At 35.9% G+C, this 23,885-nt stretch overlaps 1 protein-coding gene across 1 annotated transcript in view; it reads right to left on the reverse strand.

The window, feature by feature from the left end:
- Nucleotides 1-23,885, reverse strand: part of LOC145690182 (uncharacterized) — a 73,644-nt gene that overhangs the window by 46,518 nt on the left and 3,241 nt on the right. Inside the window, exon 2 of the mRNA XM_081764818.1 lies at nt 6,810-6,965. Coding sequence (XP_081620944.1) covers nt 6,810-6,965 — 156 coding nt within the window. The remainder of the gene's footprint in view (nt 1-6,809; nt 6,966-23,885) is intronic.

Genomic DNA, 23,885 nt, shown 5'->3' on the forward strand with positions numbered 1-23,885 from the left:
ATATACATTTCTTATTACATGCTTATTTGAATTTATTTTAGTCTAATTTCACACCCATCCAAGAGAATCTTAAAGTGTTCCTTTTGGAACTAAAAGTAAAAACAAATGCAATATATATGCAATAGACAGCAAATTGAACGCAGAAGTATTAAATTTGAAATATACTTGTGTAACAAATCTTAAGGTACATTTTTAATTATTTCATCATATCTTGACGTTTAAAAAGTAAAGAAAAACATCAGAGAGAGAGTTTCGAATCGAGTTTCTTCAGATTCTACGAACTTCTATGAGCTACTTAGTGCCTCATCACGCTTGGCTATCGTCGACACAAGTACTTTTTGCAGCAAGTGTCGATATAAAGAACGGAGGAAAAATGTAATTCCCTGTGTACAGGTCTGTGAGAATTGTGCTGTATCTAGGCTCAGTTTTTTGGACTTAGTTTCTAGCTTTTTCAACAGAAGTGCATAGTGCCGGTAAATATAAAAGCTTTGTTACAACAATACCTACACAGACCATAATTCAATGAGCTCTGAAATACAAAGTAACAAAATAGCCTATAAGATTCAGTCTACAGAGCAATTGTTACTTAAAGAATGGACGTACACTATTTCGAGAATCGAGATAAGAGGAGAAATGTTTACGATACTTTTCGTGTCGTCTCAATTCCCATCTCCAAAGCGAGACAATAATTTGAGTTAGCCTTGTCCCGTCTCGAATGTAAAATCTTGTCTCATGTTATTTTGTTTGTTTTACAAACGAGATGAGAAATTCCTCTTCTCGTGGGCAACATTAAACAAAACCAAAATATTATTTCCAAATGTCACGTTTCTGCTTGTAATGGTATGACCTGAGCGATAATTAGCTCCTAGCTTTTAATCTTCTACGAGATAATAATTATTATTATTAGTTTATTATTATTACTATTATTATTCCTGAAGATTTGATAGTTCAAGTATTGAAATATTTGGTATTCAAATATCTTAATATAATAAAACTGTGTCATCGACGATCAATCGCCATCAAAAATCCTAAAGTAAAAGAATGCCCGATGTGGATTCGAACCAAGAACCTCCAGATTACTAGTCGAGCGCCTTGACCACATTTTTAGACTTTATTGACAATTTAATTACAGTTACATTAGGCAGTTACAAAGGTAATACAGAAACAATGTGGTGGGGGGAAACTATATAGAAAGGTAAATTGGGACAAATTAAAAGAAAAAATTAAAAATTAAAAATAAAAAATAAAAAAATAAAGAAAGAAGGAACAATTGACAATTATGAATAGTAAATACAAGTGTTATGAAGTTAAGACGACATTATTGCAAAGAGTTTATAGTAATCACATAGGGCTGTTATTCAATCGAGACAAAACATGTTGGTTAAAAGATAGATAACAATTCACAGTTAAGAAAACTACATGCTAGGTTATCAAACCAAGACAACCAAATAATTGGCAAAATGTTTTCGTTTATATTGCACAGGAAATTTCTGCAAATGGAGATAAGACGAATACACATCGACATGATACGGTCGATGTGTGGTAAGCACATATAGAAGAGTATATGCAGCAAGCCAAAATACACTGTTATTTTTTGCATTAGGAAAATAATGAAAATCAGGATAAATAAGAATATTGTTAGCCGTAATGTAGTGGGGAGACAAGCGACAAATCTTACTTATAAGTAGGCTAAAATGGTGCCAGATATTTTGAATCTATGTACAAAATTGTAAGCGATGCTCAAGAGTATCTTTGTTATTGCAGTGAAAACACATATTGTGATCCACTATTCCTAAGTTAAAGAGTCGGTCTCGCGTTTCGTATTTGTTGTTTACGATGAACTACCAGAGCGATTTCTGTTGAGTAGTTAAGAAAGGAGAGTTAAAATTTCGCCAAATATAAGGCCGGTGAAGTTGTGGCTCTTTCAATTGAATATGAAGCGTGACGAAGTGTTGTGTTTGCACATAACGACTCTAAATTGCTCTAACAGGCATGAGATATAAGTTGCTTCGGGCAATCAGCCCATAGGCTATATCAAGAACTGGTTCTCGCAGGTGTGGGAATTTATGGCCCCAAGAAAAAATATTAATAGGTGTTTGGAGGTTGACACAAGCTAAACAAGCAGAGATAACTTTACTAGATACACTGTTCTTATCATTCGTGAATACGTCGATGGTTCGTCTCAATAGTAGTGCCTGAGCTTGGAGCGATATCTTTTGAAATGCGATTCCACCTTGTGCCGTAGGTAGCACGAGTTGCTGACGTGAAACGTGAAACACTTTATTATGCCACAGAAAGAACAAACCGTGACTCGTGAGGAATTTGTATGTTTGTAGGGGAGAGGAAAAATAGAGCAAACAAACCACAGAAGGCTGAAAGTTTTTTGTTTGAGAAAGAAATTTCTACTGATCATGTTCATATTGCGAGGTTTATGTCGTATTAGAAGACCACGTATTTTGTGTGCTATGATATCATAATTGAAAGTAATGGTTTGTTTGATGTTATTGGACCATTCAATACCTAGGATTTTGATGGAATTAACTGCCGTGTAGTACGCACTGTATTGATACTGGTATTTTGGATGAATACAGAGGAGCTTTATCTTTTGTTTATTTAATATTGCTCCTGAAATGCTTTCATACGCGTCTAAAAGACTCTGAATATTTTCGAGGGTGAAAAATACTGTTCACATAGAAGTGTACATCATCTAAGTAACTGCGACTGAAATAGAAGCGTAGTAAATTTTGATGCCATTGAGTTTGGTCTGCGCCGCGTATATTAGAGGTGCGATTGAGAGAATAAATAGAATACTGGACATGGTGTCACCTTGAAGAATTCCAGTACACAAAGGGATAACGGAGCTTAAACCACCATTAATTTTCAATTCGGAATTCTATTGTGATACACTTCCTGAAGCATGGACAGAAAAGTGCCATTAAATCCAAATTTGTGTAGGACTATAAAGAGATAGTCGTGTGATACCCTGTCAAAAGCTTGTGAAAAATCAATGGATAGAATGGCCACAGGAGTGGGGGCGGCAGTCTCTTCATAAGCTATGACATCTCTTGCGTTAGCTAAAGCTTCATAAAGTAACGCATGGTGTCCATGACCGTATTGACAGGAACTAAGCAACTCTCCCATATAATGGTTCATACCAAGCGCTAGACATCGGGTTAAGATTTTAAATCGGCACATAAAAGCATGATCGGACAATAACTATCAATAGACGTAGAGTTAGGCATTTTAGGTATTAAAACAGTAATGCCCGTAGGGAGAGATTCTCCTAAAGTAAAATTTTCTCGATATTCATTGAAGAGATCCGTTAGAATGGGGGCAAGAATATCAATAAAACTAAGATAAAATTCTAAAGGAAGAGAGTCAATTCCAGTAGATTTGTCACGTTTTCCTATTCTAATAGAGGTCTCAACTTCATCGATGGTAAAGGGACTGTTTGGATACTCTTGAGCATTCACATCTAGGATTGAAGGGATATAGTCTAAAAGAGATTCGTCCACATTCGTTACCTGAGGTGCTGAATACAGTTTTTTATAATGCTGAACAAATTGGGGAAGTGCCTGCAAACCTTCATAAATTTGGCCATCCTTGCCCTTAATAGATGAAATCAACTTTTGTTTGCCTCTGTGTCGTTCTTTTTGAATTTGTACAATGCTAGCCTGTTCCGTTTCATCAGCCGGGGCAATTTTGCTGCCAACAAAAAAACCACACATTCGTTGTTTATGCAATGACAATAGATGGGCTTTGATTTCTTGTATTTGAGGCCTGACCAGGTGGCCTTGCAATTGTTCTTGCATGTATTCCTTGGGTAGGAGTGAGTAATAGTTGTATTGAGTATTATATGCTTGGTTCCTTTGGATACAATACTGCTTACTTATGGATCGAAATCTAGGTTTAACTCGCTTGTCCCAAAAATACATACGTTTGATCTGATAGCGTGATATTAATGGGTACAAGATCCTCCATTCCTCTCTAATTAAATGCTGATATTCAGGATCCATAAGTATAGAAATATTAAAATACCAAAGAGGACTACTTCTCAAGAATTTTGACACTGGTAGGGTTATTCTCATAATAAGAGCATAGTGATCGCTAAAACAGACAGGTTCGAGGGTAACATGTCGTACTTGTGCTACAAGTGAGCGACTTACGTAAAAACGGTCCAAGCGACTGGATGATTTTGACGTATGAAATGAGTGACCTGGGTCAGTGGGTCGAAAGTGACGCCACACATCAATTAGATTGTGTCTACTATTCACTGGAGTTCAGGAAAGAAAGTTTGGAGTCTGCTCAATAGGCTGTAAAACGGAATTATAATCTCCACCTAATATACAAGGGTTGGTATCAATAAATAAAGCCTGTGCAAGATCAGTATTGAAGAAATTCTGTCTCTCTCGCTTTTTGTGAGACCCAGATGGCACTAAATATTACATAGTTTGATGCGTTCAAGCATTCCAACGGAGATTCGTTTATTTGGGTGATCATTAACGGCCTTAAACTCTAGATCATTATGATAGATGATTGCTGTACCTAGCCTATTCTCCGTAAAACGAGAATAGCATGTATGATATGAAAGATAACCATACTCTTGAAGGGCTACTTCTTGAGCGAACAACACATCAATATCTGCTTTGTAGATAAAGTCTCTTAATGCTTCTTGTTTAACAGGAGATGTAAATTCATTTAAGTTAATGGTGGAAAAACTAAAACTATACATAAACATAAACAAAAAATAGTGAAGCGAAATGTTAAACACTGCATAAATGACTGAAATATAAACCACAATATAACAAGGAAGATAATTATAAGCCGTTCCCAACGGGGTTACCAGCTTTCAACTTTTCCAAAGTGGCCCGGGTTCGGGCACCTGAAACTTGGGTAACATCGGTACTACGTCTCCTTTAGAATTTTTTGAAACTAAACTAACATTTGTCTTTAGTTTGGAAAGTTTACGTTTTTCGTATACAGAGGCACTGAGATCAGATTCACTAGTAGAGTCACTGGTAAAGGGTTGTACATTCGTGTCAAGGATGATGTTTGAGTCTGCTACCAAGTGCACGTCAGATTGATTATCATGGTCCATGGAAGCACTCGGAACAACTTTTAAATCCTGAACTGACGGTTGGTCACCTACATCAGCAAGTTGTCCTTCCTGGATAATTTCCTGGACCTTGGGATCAGAATTAGTTGAGGGTACTGCAGTAGTTTCCAAAGGAGCAAGAACTTCCGGGTCAGTAGAACGAACTCCTTCCATAGGTGGGTCGGGGAGGATCTTTCAACTGCTGGAACATCTTGACTTGAAGCACCAGGGCGAGCAGAAGTAAGCAGAAGAAATTCCGCGTAGTTATCAGTATGCAAAGCATCTTTTTCGTGTGGAAGATTATGACGTATACGAAGCGGTGGCGGTTGGAAGCTTCTAACTTGCTGATTAACTTTGAATTGCGGAACTTTTTGCGGGGGTACTCTTGAACAAAATGGTCCTGTGTTTTGCACAACGCGCAAGTTTGGATTTGTCCTGAGTAACTACAAAATAGCCTTAAACCACACACTGTAATAAATGAAGGAATATTTTGTTTAGCCTTCATTTTAATTATACGGGTGACATACACATGGTTCGCAGAATACTGTTCGTCTATGATTGACTGTATTTCACCATAATGAGAAAAAACTCGAGTTAACTGTTGGTCACTAAGTTCCATGGGGCACAAAGATACTTTAACGGCTATAAAGCTGTTGTCAGCAAGATCAATACGAAGTAAATATTCCTTGTCACTATCAGTGTATTTGACATCACCATTAGTTGAAGCGAGAATTCTTTCACACAGCACCTTGTTGACTAGTTTAATATACAGTTGTTTCCTTATGTAGTACATTTCTATACTATGAATTTAACCAATTGTTAATTTGAATGTGTTTCGTATGCATTCATGGATAAAAATTGAAGTAGGCTTTTGATTTACTTGACCAAAATTGATACGTAAGGTATTCTCACGCAAACAACTCATGTTGAATTTTCGTCGAAACACGACCACAAAAATCACTTCGAAAAGAAAGAATATATATATATATATATATATATATATATATATATATATATATATATATATATATATATATGCAGATCCAAAACATTAACACAAACTTAAATATCTCACTGAGAATTAACACAGTACACAAACTAATTTAACAATTTTACAACACAAACGGTCAGCGAGCGAGAGACGATGTTACTAGCACGAAGTCTCACGAACGTATATGCCACTGAACCACGAACACTACGCGGTAAATGATTCGTTTTTAGTTTGGTTACGTTAGGTTTCTTTGCGTCCGCTTGCAAAGTTGTATGTTATATTTCTTTGTTTCAAAACGTCTTTCATATTTCTTTTATGATGATATAAGTGAATAATCTTCGGCAAAGTTTATATTAATAACTTGAGTTGTTCTTAAACCTTTCGTTCACAAGTTTGTTTCTTCTCCACACGAAACTACAGATATGACTGATTAATACTCATGCTCTGCATTTGTTTCAAAGCAGTCACCATTATCTAATGAAAGATTTCTGTCCGGCACTATACAAAACATAGGAAACAAAAGGAACAGAGAAAAGAGAAATCTCACTCAGAGTAGGGAAAAGTGGAAAGTTAGGACCAACTAATCGAAAGATTACTGTCCTGAAAACAAAGATTCACTGTATGGAAGTTTTACGCAGACGTGATATCTAAAACATTTGTAATAACAGCAGAAAATACATTTAGTAAGGTGATAACACATTTTATAATCGAACTGATACTTACTGGTAAAAATAGATCGAATTGTGGTGAATACCCTTTGGGTCCCTTCTCTCCTTTCTCTCCTTTATTGCCTTTCATACCTTCCATTCCTGGATATCCTGATGGACCTCGTGGACCTGGTGGTCCTGGCAATCCCGGTGGGCCAACTATTACACAAACCTTAAATTAAAAGTAATGCACTTTATATTTCTTTCATCTGTATCCTTATAAGCTATTTACAGTTAAGATACAGGTATAGTGAGTATTGAGAATTGCATGTTTCCTGCCCTCAAGTATAATGTTTTATGTATATTAATATAGAGGATCAGGTTATACTACACCATTCACATAGTTTATGAGAAAGTTAATAAAATAATTTATAGGTCGCTTAATGAATTCAACACGTACGGAATTGTTTACACAGAGTAAAGATTTACATCTATCCAATGTACGATATAGTCGAGTTCAGGTTATTACCAAATTCTATTAAGAGGATATCCAATAGAGCTAACCCCTATTCGGACTGCCTAATAATCTTAATCGCGTTTCGGGGAATACTGTGGTCTTCAGTGACCTCGGTGAGATTGAAATAGTTAACGTTCTCTAAAAGGGGTTGGCACGTTAGAAGAACTCGTAGCTGTCATGAAAAAAATCTTGCAACCCTACCATATTTCACGATGTACACATAGTCTTGAAAGGGTCATAAAACATTTTTTCCATCATGCAAGGAGTTCAACAGTGTGCAACTTTCTGTGACGTCTTGCTTGCTACCTGCTATCGCCCTCCCGCTGACATAAAGGAAAAACCAGTTTTGAAGCTTCCAAAACAACGGATTCTTATGGACAGGGAGGGGGAGTGCGCCAAAATACACGTTTTTAATGAGGAGGTTCACTGTTTGTCCACTAGAGTGCAGTGTTGTCTGTATAGATGGATATACCTTTCTTGCTTTCAAGAAATTGTAATATGTACGTAGTAAATAGATAGATTGGATTTCAAAATTTTTTATGACAGCTACAAGTTCTTGTGAAGTGACAAGGCGTCTTAAAACTTTTAATATTATTATCCTTTACATGTTTTTCTTTTTATGTATTATTGTGATTGTCACTTTCGATCTTTGAATGACTTTTCAATATCAATCACAAGAATCGCACGTGATCGATGCAGCTTATCTGATCTTCATCAAAATTGTTCTGGACGTTGACCTTGATGAAATTAATACACATGTGAAATATTACAGTATGCAATAATAGTAGGGTAACAAAATATAGAAATGTGTCACCCCGTAGGATTCTCATTGCCAAAAGTGGCAACTATTTTATCATGGTAGACATTGGTACGAAGGGCTAGAAAAGTAATGTTGCCAACCTCGGCAATTGGTAGGGTGGCCGCCATGTTGGTTCAAAAATGGCGTACATAATGATAAATTATGTAACACAAGTTCATTAGAATGTAGTCATGTGGGGTATCAAATGAAAGCTTAGACTGCATACAAGTAAATTAAAGTACTTTTATACATTGTTTAAGCCAATTTTTGTGTGTTTAAGGTCAAGATTGTTAGGTCACCTTACTGAAATTCCTAGTTAGAGGAATTAATGTTACTGATTTGTTAATACTTTAAATTGAAAACAATTTCAATCAAATACATTACATGAAAGGAAACTGAAAGTTAACTATAAAACTGTAATTGTAATCCGAGAAGAAAGTTTCATTTCTGAATTCTCACACAGTAATCTATAGTCGTACGATTCTTCATCCTCACTTCAGTTTCTGAGTCTGATAAGTTGTGTTGAGATGCATACTCATTGTAGCACACCTGATTATAACAGTCACATACTGGAGACCATGAACGTCTTGCATATTTTTTGCGCCTACAGCTTGTAATATGCTAATATTCTGTAGAAACTGATGGAAATGTTGTCATAATTGATACGTACGATGTCCTTTCGTCTTGCAACTGCAATCTGTACGTGTTCGAAGCTTTTGACGTTGCTGAAGTGCTCTCTTCCAAATGATCGTTTGCTAGCTTGCTTGATTGGCATGCTGTCATTAAGCGTCCTCTGTTGGGAGCAGTTGTTGAATAGTCTTCCCCTGATGAAATAGCTTCAATCTAAGATCATTTTCTTCGGATACAGTGGGTTTGGAGTGGAAAAGGAGGACGATGAAATATTCAATTCTCTTGAAAACCTCAGAAGCAACTTCGTTTTCCAGTCCCACAGATGCTAGTAATTCTTAGTTGTCTTTATATATTTTCCAAGTTCACTTCTTCCCATGCCTATTTATTTGACTGGTTGTATCACAGCCTGTAGTGCTGTGAAATGAAAACAAAGAGGACCATATACCACAACATGGCATATCAGACACAATCTTATGGATTGATATTAATCTAGTTGGGTTGCTTCTTTTCATCCATACGCGAGGTCCTAAATTATGCCACACAAGAAGAACAAACATCTGCATCGTCGCAAGAAAAGACAAACGATGTAAATCCTTCATCTAAGGCTTGTTTTCTATGCAACAACATCTTTGTCTCTGCTTATTTTTGATCTGAATGTAGGCTCGGGATGTCTCCAACTACAGAGTGCACTGTTCTACCAGATGTAAGGCTCTGTATGGAAGGAAGTATGAATTATTACTTTGTTGTCTGGTAATCTTTTTGAATGTTTAAGAAATTCCTCACTGAGAAAACTAACAAGGTTCTCTTTGTTCTGCGGCAGCGCCATAAAATGCCTCCATGATGCTGGAAGTGGCGTTTCTCTGTCTTGAATAATCCTCCTAATGGGTAAGTTGTTTCCAGATCTAAAGTTTCTTGAGTTTGATCTAATAGACGGAGAGACATACCTATCAAAAACAACATTAATCCTAGTGCATGTTGCTGCATAATTGGAAAAAATATGTTCAGTGAAAGAATCTGCAAGATCTCCAAAATTTTACCATTCTTTGGTTTACCAACCTTGTGCATACAAGACATACCATCAATAATCAGTGCTACTGAGCACTGAAGATCTTTTATGTTTGCAGTGGCTACTGTATCCTATGTTAGAAGCTGAAACAAAACAGCCTCATAATCAATGATAGGTGAAAAATCCGATCTGAACAAGTATGGAAGATATTCAAATAACTCATGTTGTAGGAGAAATCGAACATCAACATCTGGTTATCAGGCTATGCATGTAATTAGTCGCTTATTAACTTGTGTGGCAGACTTCAGATATCTTACTTTTGTCTTCGTTGTGACGTAATGTCTTTGAATGTTTTTTTTTTATTGATTTTGGTATAGTCTCAAACAAATTAACATGGGATTCAGGAAGTAGAATTGTCTCAACGATAGATTCAATAATCCGTTTGCCATTTTCAAAAGCATTGAGAATGTCATGTGAAGTATTTTCCAGGATTACATCTCCCGTCGAAATCACTCTCAAATCATTTTTGATATCACGAAACAGTTTAAAGGGCACAAGTTGTTTTTTATTACTGATACATCAGTGATGTCCCTCTATAGTCGTTTCTTATCTTGTTCATTATGGATGAACGGTGTTTGAATGTCAATGTTGAAGATCTGATTTACCGCTTAAGCTAGATGTCTAAGTTCATTGTAACTGAATTCCCATCGCTGTCTGGCAGATACATTCCGAGTAATGCTTATTATACCATTTGCTACCTTGCACATCTTGTTGAAATGTTCAATGGCTTAATCAGTTGCTATCTCTACAAACGGCAGCTTGCTTCTTTTGACACCAAAATGACCATCTGTGAACTCTGCATAAACATCTCCGGCAAAGTGTGGCAAATCTCGCATGCATGGACCACATCTGATGTAGATTATATTGTTATGAGCAGCAGTCAAAGATAACATATTTTTGAAAGCTTCTAAGTGCTTATGCCAGTTTCTCACGTTCAGCTCTTATAAAGCTGAGAAACGCATTCACTGTTTCCAAGTAGGGAAACCAAAATCTAAAAGTTAACTGATTTACATGCTCATCTACAAATTCCTGTAGTTTTGTTACAAATGCTGGAAGGTTACACGTTAACTCCTTCACCGCGCTTCTGACTTGTTCATAATCTCCATTATGGAAAGATGTAGCAATTCTTAATGCCTAATCCTTTACGACATCATATTCGCATCCTCCACCTGAATTGTTCAACCAATCCACAAATTCATTACTCAATATATGCCAAATAGCTTCAAAGGTAAGTTTGTGAGCTCTGATTGCACGGTTATACATTTTACCTTTTATTATATTTGACGATATGACTTCTGAGAAAATTCCACTTTCAATCCAACAATCTTTCAGTCCTGAACCAGCAAACTGTAGGCATAGAGCTGACAAGTACACCAGAATCATGTGAAATCCACCAAGTGTAATTATCACGCCACAGGTTTCCTCTTTATTCTACCATACAAACTCATTTGCATTACAGTAAATAGCCTGATCAAATGTTACAACAGTGTGCTCCTGGCCCAAATGTGAAATCAACTTACATCTCATTATAGCTGTCCAAATCGTATCAATCTGAAGCTGGTGCTGGCAGAATTGGACAAAACCCAACTTTAGTGATTGGAGTATCATCTTCGCTAAAACATGAAATAAATTATAACGTTTCGGTATTACACTTTCACCTTCATTGGCCTCAAATGTTTCTGTATTATATATTTCTTACTTTTTAATGCATTGTGGATGTTTCAATCTTTAATTTTCTATCCACACATGCCAATATTTCAATTGAATTTAAGTATTATATGAATTTTGGATCCGCCATGTTTGAACCAATATGGCGACCAACACACCTACTTGTTATGTTGGCAACAATACTTTTGTAAGTCTTAGATGCAAAGACTTACAGAAAATAACTGTTGCTGCTTTTGGCAATGAACTTCCCACGGATTCATTTTCAGTGCAACTTTATCAATTTTGTTCCCCTACTATAAGAAACAGTACAAGTTTCTTCAAGCAACAGTAAATGAAGTACACTCTGAGAGAGGAGGCTCGTAAAATAATATACAGAAGGCTCTAGAGATTATATATTCAGGGTAATCCTGAATCATACAATAGGTTACAACCAAACAACCCATAATGACCCACAGTTTTCATTCCACCAAATTACTTACTATTACCTTCTGTAGTCTAATGTCGTTAGCCATGATCGTTAGCCGTGATCGGCCTGTAGCCATGATCGTTAGATACTAAAACTATACTTTTATGAAAATTAAGCGCACTACTCATGTGTTGTGCTTTCTACTGCCACCACTACGCAAAGGTGAGAAAGAAACGACTCTCCTCGGCATTCTCTAATAAAAAAAACATTCCTTTTATGTAGTAATCGCATAGACAAAGTAAAGCAGTTTGAGGATATTTTAGCAGATAAACCTTGTTTTCATTTTTCCGAGCTCTTGGTAATGTAAAGTGAAAATGGTTGTACCATTATGTGCTTGCCTTTTTGTTAAGCGAAGGTAATCTGTGATCGATCTGATATTGAAATATGTGAGGAATCTGTCTGTGAAAAGTTAAGTGATAGTTGTCTATTTCTATATGATAATGCTACCGCATGTCTTTTAAAATTATTAAGAAACAGGATATTAGGTTGTGAATGTAGATTCAGGTGAACAGACATAAATTCCGTTAACTCCCGCCAGCGTTCAAAATATACGTTACGTTACATTAGGTTACTTTAGATTCTGTTTATTGTACCATGATATAAGTAATCGTGAGGGAGCTCAACGAAATTAAGCCCATTAAATAAATTAAATGTAAGAAAATTTAATTTATTGTATATATACAGAAAAGTAATACTAATTTGTAGATAGATGGTGTGTATATCACTCAGCCTGAATACTTATGAGAGATTGAAAAGCGACTCGGTATTTAAGTAAGATCAGATTAGTAGATGGATGTTAATTTTATGAGTACCAAACACGCTACTGCAAGTAAAAATCCTTTCCCTCAACATAACAATCTAAGTGTAAACAATGAATTCAGTATGCATTGAAATTGACACTTTGGAACAAAGTAAGATTACGGATTAATTAAGAAAAAAGAGAGGCCACATTGAATGCATTTTCATAATATCAAAGCATTATGTGACTAGTTTATTTTTTGATTATTAGATGATCATATCAAAGCAATATTACTTCCCAAGCGTACAGTAACCTTCCTCAGAGTGCTTGTTGGATTGAGGGTGCTGCGGCACTTGTTTCATTTGTTAGTTTCCGTGGTACTCAGCAGCAGGAAATAGAAGTTTGTCAACAGTTAAATATGTCGAAAAATTTTAGTTATCAAAAAGTAGTTTCTTTCATCTACTTTGTGTAATACATGTCGCAGAATCTCAGGTTAAGTAAAAGAGTCTATTGTATTGACTGTATTTAAAAGAAGGTTTCCCGGTCGCAGAAGTAAGAATGTCAATGAATATCACCAGTGCCCTGCCTACGAGAAACAATGTTTCTCATTTCATAGCAATAACCATTTTTCATATGATCGTAGACAAAACTTTCACAAATGCAGTACAGTAGATTAATCAGTTACAAAAATAAAACATAAGCCAAAACGGTTGCTGTAGTATTAAGCAAGCAAGTGACAGTGGCATTAATTGTAAGCTGCCCAGCCTTTGCCTGAGGACACGAACATTGATTGCTTACCATTGACAACTGATCAGTCGGATAATGGTTCGAGTGTCATGGGAATGGAGTCATGCAAATATTTTAAAATTGGATAGATGGACAAGAGGTTATAGAAAAGAAATGAATGGAGTGGATACACTGTAAAAAAGGGTTGTGTTAATTCAACTCAAATTTAACACAGGGCAATGGTTCGAGTGTGACTACCACTGGACGGTGTTAATTTAACACAGTCCCGTGGTGTTAGCATTTAACACAGGGGTGTGTTACGTTTTTAACTCAACTGATGTTGAGAGATGTTAAATTCGTATCTGTGTTAGTATTTAAGGTGTTGATTCGACATCATGTCAGGGTCAGTAGTGTGGGGAAAAGTGTTGAGTGTTACTTCTGGCGGTGTTGTACCAACACAAAGAAAGTAACATAGTGTGTAGTGTGTTAATTATTTTGTGTTAATATTACACCATCTCAAGAATCAATATAACACAGTCCTCATGTTATTTCAACACCATTTTCTTATTATTTCAACACACAATCTGTCACAATTCAAGGTCAAAGCCGTATAGCTAACACTGGTATTAATTCAACACTCCCTCCATTAAAATGCAAGGTCAAACCACCAGATTAACACCTTTTTTGTGTTAGTTCGACTCCAGTTCTGTGTTACAGAGATGTGGGTCAGTGGGTCGTGGGTCAACCGCATGTGACCCACTGCGACCCACCACCCACCGTGACCCACTGTGACCAACCGACTCACACTGACCTACCGATTCACTCTGCTCACTGCATTATAGACAGTATCTTCTGAAGACTAGTGAATTTGTCTGCTCTTTACTTTCAAGACCTCCATTTCCCTTCCTTTTCCATGTTTCTATCTACTTACGTTAGGTTAGTATATTACTTAATCAGGATATTAGTGCGGTTTTTGGCGGATGGCGCTGCTGTTGTGTTTACATCAGTTTCTAAGTAAGAGCGATGGAACAAGGCAGCGGAGATCGTTACGCAGTGTATCCAACGCTTTTTAAAAGTTGCAGTTTACATGTTGTAAGTAGCCTAATCTCTTTGCGCTTAATAAAGAACGCCATAAAGTATATAGTTATTATTGATTGCAAGAATAGTTCACCATTCCTGCAGTAATGCAGATGTATTGTGAATAATGACATATGCACAGAAATTAACAATTTAAGAACAACATAGCACGTAAGTGAGTTTCTACCGTGTTTTAAGCAGATTGTGTAAAATTGATTACTTGTATTCGATTCCATTATAAAAGAGGAACAACATGTTAAACGCAGGAATGAGTTGTCAATAGCGAAAAGATTAATTTAGGGTTGATAGCTTAGATACTTCACAATAACTTGTAACTATAAGTGTAAATCAAGTTAAGGCTCGCGATGATTGTGCTTGTTTTAAGTGTATGTTTATCAGTTGACAAATAATTTATTTTCTCGAGTTTTAGCCAAGGAAGAATTCCGATACGTTTCCACTCGAGAACTGTGCAAGTTCTCTCTGTTGGCCTATTGGCTAGCGCATCTGCCTTTCCTGTACGTGGTTCTGGGTTGAAATCGCAGTGAGAGCCCAAAAATTAATTTTACAATCCTTCATTTTAATTAATCATCTGTCTCCCCGAGCATAAAGAGCATAATCATGGGACGTTAAACTAAAGAAACTTCATCTCATTTTCTCGATGAATTTGAATCCATTGGGGAAAAGGAAGGTGAAGAAGAATTTTTCTTTCATTTTCTTTAAAGGCCTATGAGATTGCATAGCTTGCCTTTCGGGATTGATTTGTAAAATCTGATTACAATGCATCTTTCTTTTAGGATTATTATCGAAATCCAGACTTTTGATAAATGTGGAATAAAAGTATTGATAAAACATCAGCGTATGGGTAATGTAAGCGTAAGTATCATTGCTTCAACACATAATAAATTCACAAATTTTATTTATAAGTAGAGAAATTCACCTTGAACTCCATCTGACTTTCTTTCAGATTCTAGGACTCAGGTGACAAAGAATTAATTCTACTAACTGTTTTCACATACAATATAATTTGAAACTTGGGAGCCTAGTGTTATTTTTGTGTCTGTAATAATCATTTGTCGATTTACTTCAGAGGACTGCGTTTAGCCCTTACGCACAAATTACCTATGTTCAAACATATCGTATGTACGGTCTTGTCTAATAAACCCTGTCCCTCCCCCTCCTCTATCTGAAAAGCCCTGTATTGTTATCCACATGAAATTCGAAGACAAAGGCAATCGTCTTTAAGCAGCTGTATTTTTGTTTCAAGTCTAAGTATTAAAATGTGCTACGTATGGTTGCAAGAGTTTTTTTTTTAATACTGAACTCAGGTACCTAACGTTCGCACTCATTTTCTTCTTCATGAATTGATGTAAGAAGCGGCTGCGTGATTTTCTGCCAATTGTTTCATCACCGCTATCTTTGAACAATTAGATAACAGTGGGAGACAAACTTCGTTCTTCTCAAACTTCATACTTTGAAAAAACTTATGCAAGTGGTTTTGTTATTAAAATACACATCTATTCACTCTAATCAGATTCGAAAGTAGCATTTATTTTATAATAACATAATGCCTGTATCTTAGCCTGAAAATGTGTTTGGTATGTTTTCTTTTTTAATACGTAATTCATTTTTTTTCTGAATTTCACTGGAGTTATAAGTAACCCTCAATTATCAGACACCCAACATTAAACTTTACTCGCTTCCCTACCGCCCTCAATGTAACATTGGGTATATTTCTTTTAAATAAAGTTTTCAAAATATTGCAGAAACACTGGATATTTTTAAATTACAAAAGCATGTTAACTAATGACAGGTTAGACATAAGAGAAAGTTATCTTTATCTACCATCTCAATCAGGGGCGGATCCAAGTCTCCTTCGGAGATGGTTAGGAGTGTGGCGGTCAAAGGTTATCTATCAGTTTCCCTCTGACCGAACTTTTGCAGCACATCCGAAAATAATCTCATTGCAAAAGTATTTTGTTACTCAAGAAACTGCTTAGGCAACCGATCGGAGATCACATTGTCCAACTTGGTCGCAATTTCTAATACGTCTTATCTCAAAACTACACAATAGAACTTGCTTTAAACAATGAAAGCGCAGTTGCCAAAGTATTACTTTGATTCACAAAGATGAACTTCGAGATTTTGTTAATACGAGAAGTAGGAATTCCATACACTCGAATGCTACGAAGTTCTTAGTGTTTCTTTGTACAACACTGAGGTTAGTTTATTTGCAAGTATTCCCAAATTAATATGGAGGGTGTATGTACTATGTTTGCAAGTCCTTTAAAATGTTCTGGAAATAATTTACATAATTTTTGAAACTCTGTTTGTCCTGACTTTAACATATGCTTGAAGTGCTTAATTATTAACACGACAAAAAGAACGGTGATAGATTAATTACAAGTAATTCGGTTAGATACACTGTTGCTTGTATTTTAGTTACAAAACCGGCCGCCAGTACTCGTTCGCTGGTTAGGTAATATCTAAGTGAAAAAGAACTTCAAACACTTTTGGATATTGATATTTGTAATTATAATAATAGCAATAGGACTTATACTACTACTTGACTCTTCAGGCCTGTGAGTTTTTAGAAGGGCTAACTACTGGAAAAATACATTTTTGGATCACTGTAATATATAAATTATTATATAAAAAAATTGAACGTAACTAGGGTATAGGTGTGCCTGATCATCACGGCCAAATTGCAAAGCAAAATTGTAACTTTTTTTTTTTTTTTTTTTTTTTTTTGAAACAATAGCTGGACCCCTTCTGCTAAACATAAGGCAACTTATTACAGCTGTGACAGCTTGGAATTCATCATCTTCCAACATAAATAAGTGCAGAAAATTTATCTTTAAACGTAGAATAAAGGATTTTCTTTTCTGTCAATAAAAACTGCATAAATGTGCACTTTATAGTATTGGGTACAAGTTATAATTTCGTCATAAAATCTAAGGTAGGTGCAGGTAAATACACCATGTTAAAGGTGTTGAATTTTTTAATGCCTTAATTTTCATGAAACACAAAGAACACATGTGCGTTTCAGGTGCGACTCATATCTGTTTTGTACCGAAGGTAAAAGAAAAAAAGTGTTACAAACTGGCTTATTTACCAAAACGTGCAGGTAATTACTCCAAGTCTAGAATTGTACTAAAAACCTGTAATAAATCTTCCAACTGGTTACATCACTCACTGGTTATGAACTCAAATATCACTACACAACATGACTGAAGCAAAAAATAGAATAATCAAAATGCAAGATGAAGATAAAAAGATAAAATGTGAAAACGATAATCTCCAATGTTGAAATGAAGTTCCAAACTGAAAATTTTTAGTCCATAAGAAGATAAACAAACAGTGTCACTATACTGTGATTTAAAAACATTACATCTATATTACTTGGAACATGTGGGACAAATGAAAACATCTTTGTCTTCTGCAGTTAGTCCTGTATCAGTCCTGGCGTATTTCGTTGCACCATACTTGGTATTGATTTGGAAGCCATGGAATCACAAATACTGAAGTTACACTTAAAAAACAAGTGTTCCTAGTAGAGATGCAAAAAAGCGGACTTTTTTTGAATCGATGCGTTTTTGCACACAAAAAGCCGACTTTTTTGGGAAAAAGAACGAGTATTTTGGAAATTTTGGCTTTTTTTTTTTTTCATTTTCATGATTTTTCTATTTAAAAAGCTTTCTTATAGTATACTTTAAAGATTTCATGACCTGAATGCTATATTTCGCTCTTGAATTCACCATCATGATGGATGGAACACATGTTTTATGAATTAAAGTAAACATAAAGTACCTAGTATTTGAAGGCAACTGTCGAAGATAATTAATTTTAACTTCTGAGTTATCAACATTTTTTTCTTTTCTACATCATTTCTTTTTAGTTATCCGTGTTTCATTTCCTAGAGATTAGTAGGCCTACTCTAGCTTCTAGCACATAAGTTAAACTTTTGTTTTTCAATTTTTCCGTCATAGCGTACGTTTGTCAGTATATCTATCAAAGCGTACTTTCACATTCTTGTTATACTATAGCTGTGCAATGATTTAGCAATAATCTTCTGGATACAAAATTGAATACCATTTTGTACAAATAATCAGTAGCAGATTCAGCAAAGTATTTTGGGATGTGTTTCTCTGCTTAATGTTTTTTTTTTTTTTTTTTTTTTTAATTTCCTAATTTTTATTTGGGAGTTTATGTGTACAAGCATAACTAATATTTCGTTTTGTTTGTATATTCAGCAATAACCTTCCGGATACAACCTTGAAGATCATTTTATACTGATAATCAGTGGCGGATTTAGAAAAGTATTTTGGGAGGGTTTTTTTCTTATTAATGTTTAGTTTTTCTAAAAATACCTAATTTTTATTTGGGAAGAGCTTGAAGCTTATGAGTAAACACATAACAAATATTTCGTTTGTTTTAAAAATTCTGTAATTTCGGGGTAGAAGCTTCACCCGTAAAACATCCCCACCCTAACCCCTTTCGCAAATTCGTCACTGCTGGTAATTGGTAATAACTAGGGCCGGCGCGAGGGGGGTCGAGCCGTGCCACCGCCCAGGGCGGCACGTCTAGTGGGCGGCAAAATTTGAAAAAGAAAAGAATATTATTAAAATATAATGCTTCGTAATAGGCCCACATGGAATAATAAAATTGTGTTCCCTGAGAATGTAATTAAACTTACTTCACTCACATTCAGGAAAATACTCACTCAGGAAATTCAGAGCATTCTCCCTCATTTCCAATTATCAAACTACTAGCCACAGGTATCTCTTCAAGATTTCCCTTGCAGCGGCGTAGATAAGATTTTCAGCTAGAGCGGATAAGATTGTCAAATGTCTTATATTTTTTCTATTCAGCAATATTCTAACGCTTCACTTCAAGTACGCAAAAGGTACACTTCCGCTTGAGACAGGCCGTTCTAGCCTACAGCACCTAGAGACATTTAGATTCTAGCAGCGGGTTTTTAACCAATTTACAAATTGTTCATTATCGTATCTTATCAACAATATATATATTTATATATAATTATTTTTATACTTAAACAATACAAGTTTGACTGTGTCATGGCCGAAATATTAAAAGAACCATGGGAGGACAAAATAAATACCACTACTAAGGAAAATACATCCAATTTTTTTAAATTCCAATTCTTAGTGAGCAAATTGAAAGTAAAATACTGTTTTTGTTGAGAGCTGCAACATCTTACACTATAATTCTTGACTGTACACCAGATATTTCTGGTACAGAGCAAAGGATCGTTCGTTTTGTACAAATTACATACAGTAACGTAAAATGACTTGTAAAAATTTGCGAACACTTTCTTGGTTTCGTACCAGTAAAAGGTATCACTGGTCTAGAACTGACAGAAGTAATAATTAAACAGCTAAAAGAAATGAATTTCTATCGAAGACATGAAGGGCCAAAGATATGACAATAGTTCCAATATGAAAAGCAAAACCAAATTCCCAAGCCTTCTATGTTCCTTTACTAAACTTTGTCGTTAACGATACAGCCAAAACATCTCAGTCCACCGTTTCATTTTTTTGTATAGTTAAAAAAAAATGTTGGAGGGCTGCAGTGGCTCAGTGGTAGAGCGTTCACCTCTAGTGCTTGAAGGTTCGATCCCAGGCCCCGCCAAGTGAACTTTGTGGTGGACAAACACCGCGTGCGTGGGTTTCCTCGGGGTTCTCCCCTTTCCTCCCACATTCTTCATTCCACCATTTCATTCATTACTCATCATCACCGTCTCCTTTAGCCTAACCGGCATAACCGTGGGACGTAAAAGACTTCATTTCATGAAAAAAAAATGTTTATGACTTCTTTTCTGCGTCAGTTCAACGTTGGGTCATACTAAAGGAATATGTTAGCAGCCTCACTTTAAAACCATTCAGCACCACAAGATGGGAGAGCCGAGTTGATGCTCTAACTCCACTTAGATATCAAATAGAGGTCTATGATACCTTACTTCAAATAAATAACGATAATAGAATACATAGAATGGTCGCCTACGATGCTCTGTGTATAGCAAACCAGCTGCGTGACGTTACTTTTCTTTGCTCTTTCGTTATCTGGTATGACTTTTTACTCCACCTAAACATAATAAGCAAAAATCTCCAAAACATTGATTCTCGTGTATTGAATACAGTCGGGGTTTCTTGAAAATATATCTGAGTACTTTGAGAGGAGCTGAAATGATGCAAAATTTCAATATATCTTAGTTGATATGATTTGGCATCAGCATTAGATATGGATGATCCACGGATATGGAAAAAGAGAGATTCAGCACGAGACAGAGGAGGAAGGTATTGAAGATCCACATAACAAAATACAAGATCGATTTTTATTACTACTTCTAGACGTGCTTGTGTTAGCTTTAAGAGAATGGCTTGAGCAACTTAAACATCACAGCGAGTATTTCGATTTTCTTTACGATCTAAGTAATCTGAACGACATGCCACCTGAATATTTGTCTGAAAAGTGCCTGCATTTTAATATGCAAAGAACCAAAAGATAGCGATTTGAAAGACGAACTGAAACTATTAACTGCTATAATTAAGCCTAATAGTTCACCAAAAGAGACTAAAATTAATCAAGGAATATGACTTTCTTCCCTATGTCAGTGTTGCAGTTATGATTTTGTTTACCTTACCAGTAACCGTGGTAAGTGGAGAAAGAAATTTTTCGAAACTTACTCTAAGCTTATTAAAAACTATCTACGTTCTTCCATATTTCAAACACGCTTAGGTGGTCTAGTGATGATATCAATGGAACACTAATTGGCTGAAACATTGGACTACGCGAATGTGATAAAGGAATTTGCTCATATCAAAGCAAGAAAAGTTTTTTCAATTAAAGTATGTTAAATTTGTGTATTTCTATTGTGTTTTAGTACATAATAGGTCTTAAGCTAATTACTTACTTTTACCGTAATATTTGATTCACTATATTATCATTTCGCTCCATGCTATATTGGAAACACCTTTTGATCTAAAATAAGCTTAAAAATTAAAATTCTTAGTCGGACTATAGTATATTTTTTAAAAAACTGTATGCCCTGCTGTATATCACGTACAGCGAAATCGATCATACTGAATATTGTGTCATGTATGGAGTCGTTTAAATATTAAGGCATTCGAGAGAGGTAGTTCAATATTTTTGTTTAATTTGCCTTTTCATATATGTTTTTAAATATGGTATCTTACTTTTTCTTAATACCTGAACGTCTTCTGACAAAATAAGGTTTGTGGATTAAAGGGGCGGCATTTGAAAGTACCACCCTGGGCGGCAAAACTGCTAGCGCCGGCCCTGGTAATAACAACGATTTAAAAACGATAAGAAAGGAAGTCGGCCAGAACTCACAGTACACGCATTATCTCTACATTCACAGATACAATTAAGAAAAACTTTTGTCAAAATGGTCGAATGGGGGTTGAATCTCGGACTTCCCGATAGAAGCACAAAATATAACCACTCACTCACGGTTGTTGTGCAGTTGTGCTTCACTTAAATATATTCTCTCTCTCTCTCTATGGCCTATGGAATCCGAAGGTTCAAAGCCGCGTCCACAAAAGCTCTCCACTGACTTCAATCTTTAGCCAACTGGATCCACTTTTTACTTTGTATTCCTATTTCTGCGAGATCCATTTTACTATTGTACTCCCATCTGCGTCTAAGTCTTCCTAATGGACGTTTCGCGATTGGATTTCCAGTTAAAACTTGGAAACCGTTCCTACTTTCTTCCATTCTGCCTGCATGACCTGCCCACCTGAGTCTCCAAGACTTGATGACCGTAATGATGTTTGGTAAACCGTATAAATTATGCAGTTCTTCGTTAGTTATAAGTTTTCCTCATTCCCGTTCCTCTTGGGTCCGAATATTCGTCTCAGGATTTTATTTTCAAATACTTTCAGTCTGAGTTTTTCCCTCAGAGTAAGCGACCATGTTTCACAACCATAAAACACAACAGGCATTATTATCGTTTTATATATTTTAAACTTTAAGGGGCCGCGGTGGCTCAGTGGTAGAGCGTTCACCTCTGGTGCTTGGGTCCCGGGTTCGATCCCAGCCTCCGCCAAGTGAACTTTGTGGTGGACAAACACCGTGTGGGTGGGTTTTCTCGGGGTTCTCCCGTTTCCTCCCACTTTCTTCATTCCACCATTTCATTCATTCCTCTTCATCACCGTCTCCTTTAGCCTAACCGGCCTAGCCGTGGGACGTAAAACTCCAAGTTTTCATTTCATTTTTCACTCATTGCACCGTTAGTAACCAATCTTAAGATTTCTACCCCCAATGTCATGAAATTTGCAAGTATCAATTACAATTACGCCAAATGTTTCAGGAAAGTTCAGAATAATAGCAGGGATTGAGTTTCTTGAGTTCCGCGATCCAGACTTTGTCGTGAGCACATGGTGAAGTCAACTTCGTGTATATATGCTATGGCGTGTGGTCCGTGGGAATCATTTTTAGAACACCGGGTGTTCCAGAAATGGCGCTCATGGATCACATAGGTCTACAGGCCAAAATAAAGTGAACATGTTATATGATGGTTTGTCCTCCGGGCCCTCCTTCAGGAATAACGTTCATATATAAAATAACAACAAAGTCGCATGAGTAGTGTTTTACGAAATATTCTTGTGGATATTCTAGTGAAAGTAATTTATGTAACATTATGTGAATAGTGGAATCTTCATAACGAGGAACTACATAAGTTATATCCTTCACCAAACATTGTTAGAGTCAACAAATTTAGGAGACTCAGATGGGCAGGTCATGTAGCAAGGATGGAAGAAAGTAGAAACGTTTGCAAAGTTTTAACTGGAAAATGACCATTAGGAAGATCTAGGCGCAGAAGGGAGAAATATATTAAGATGAATCTCGCAGAAATAGGAATACAAAGTAGAAACTAGATCCAGCTGACTAAGGATAGAAATCAGTCGAGATCTTTTGTGAAAGCAGTATTGAACCTCCGTGTTTTGTCGCTTTTCTTGTGAATTGGAACAGTGATTGATTCTTTCCACTCTTCTTAAATGTATTCCATAGGTTTTTTTTTTTTTTTTTTTTTAAGTTTCGTAATGATATGTTGAATTCCTGTCGTTAAAAATTCAGAAATCTTCAGGACTGGGTAAACCGTGATGGTGGTTATAAGTCTAGGAAACCGCACGATTAGATGAACAGTCTATTACGCATATGATCCATTAACAGACAAGTTTCCCGATTCTGAACAAGCTTAAGGAAAAGTCAGTGCATTATGGAATTCGGAATTTTACCGATTTTGCAGATTCTAAGCACCTGATAGGTGGTAATATTATTACGTATGTGATCAATGAATGAAAAATTTGTTCGAAATATTCATACAACGTATATGAAAGTTAAAACTTAAAAATTTCAAGAATGTACAGAACCACCCGAAACCAAGCTCTTGATGTGCAGTTTATAAGATTATCATATAAATG

This window comes from Thermobia domestica, chromosome 7, assembly GCF_964235325.1.
Source record: "Thermobia domestica chromosome 7, izTheDome1.hap1.1, whole genome shotgun sequence".
Taxonomy (NCBI): domain Eukaryota; kingdom Metazoa; phylum Arthropoda; class Insecta; order Zygentoma; family Lepismatidae; genus Thermobia; species Thermobia domestica.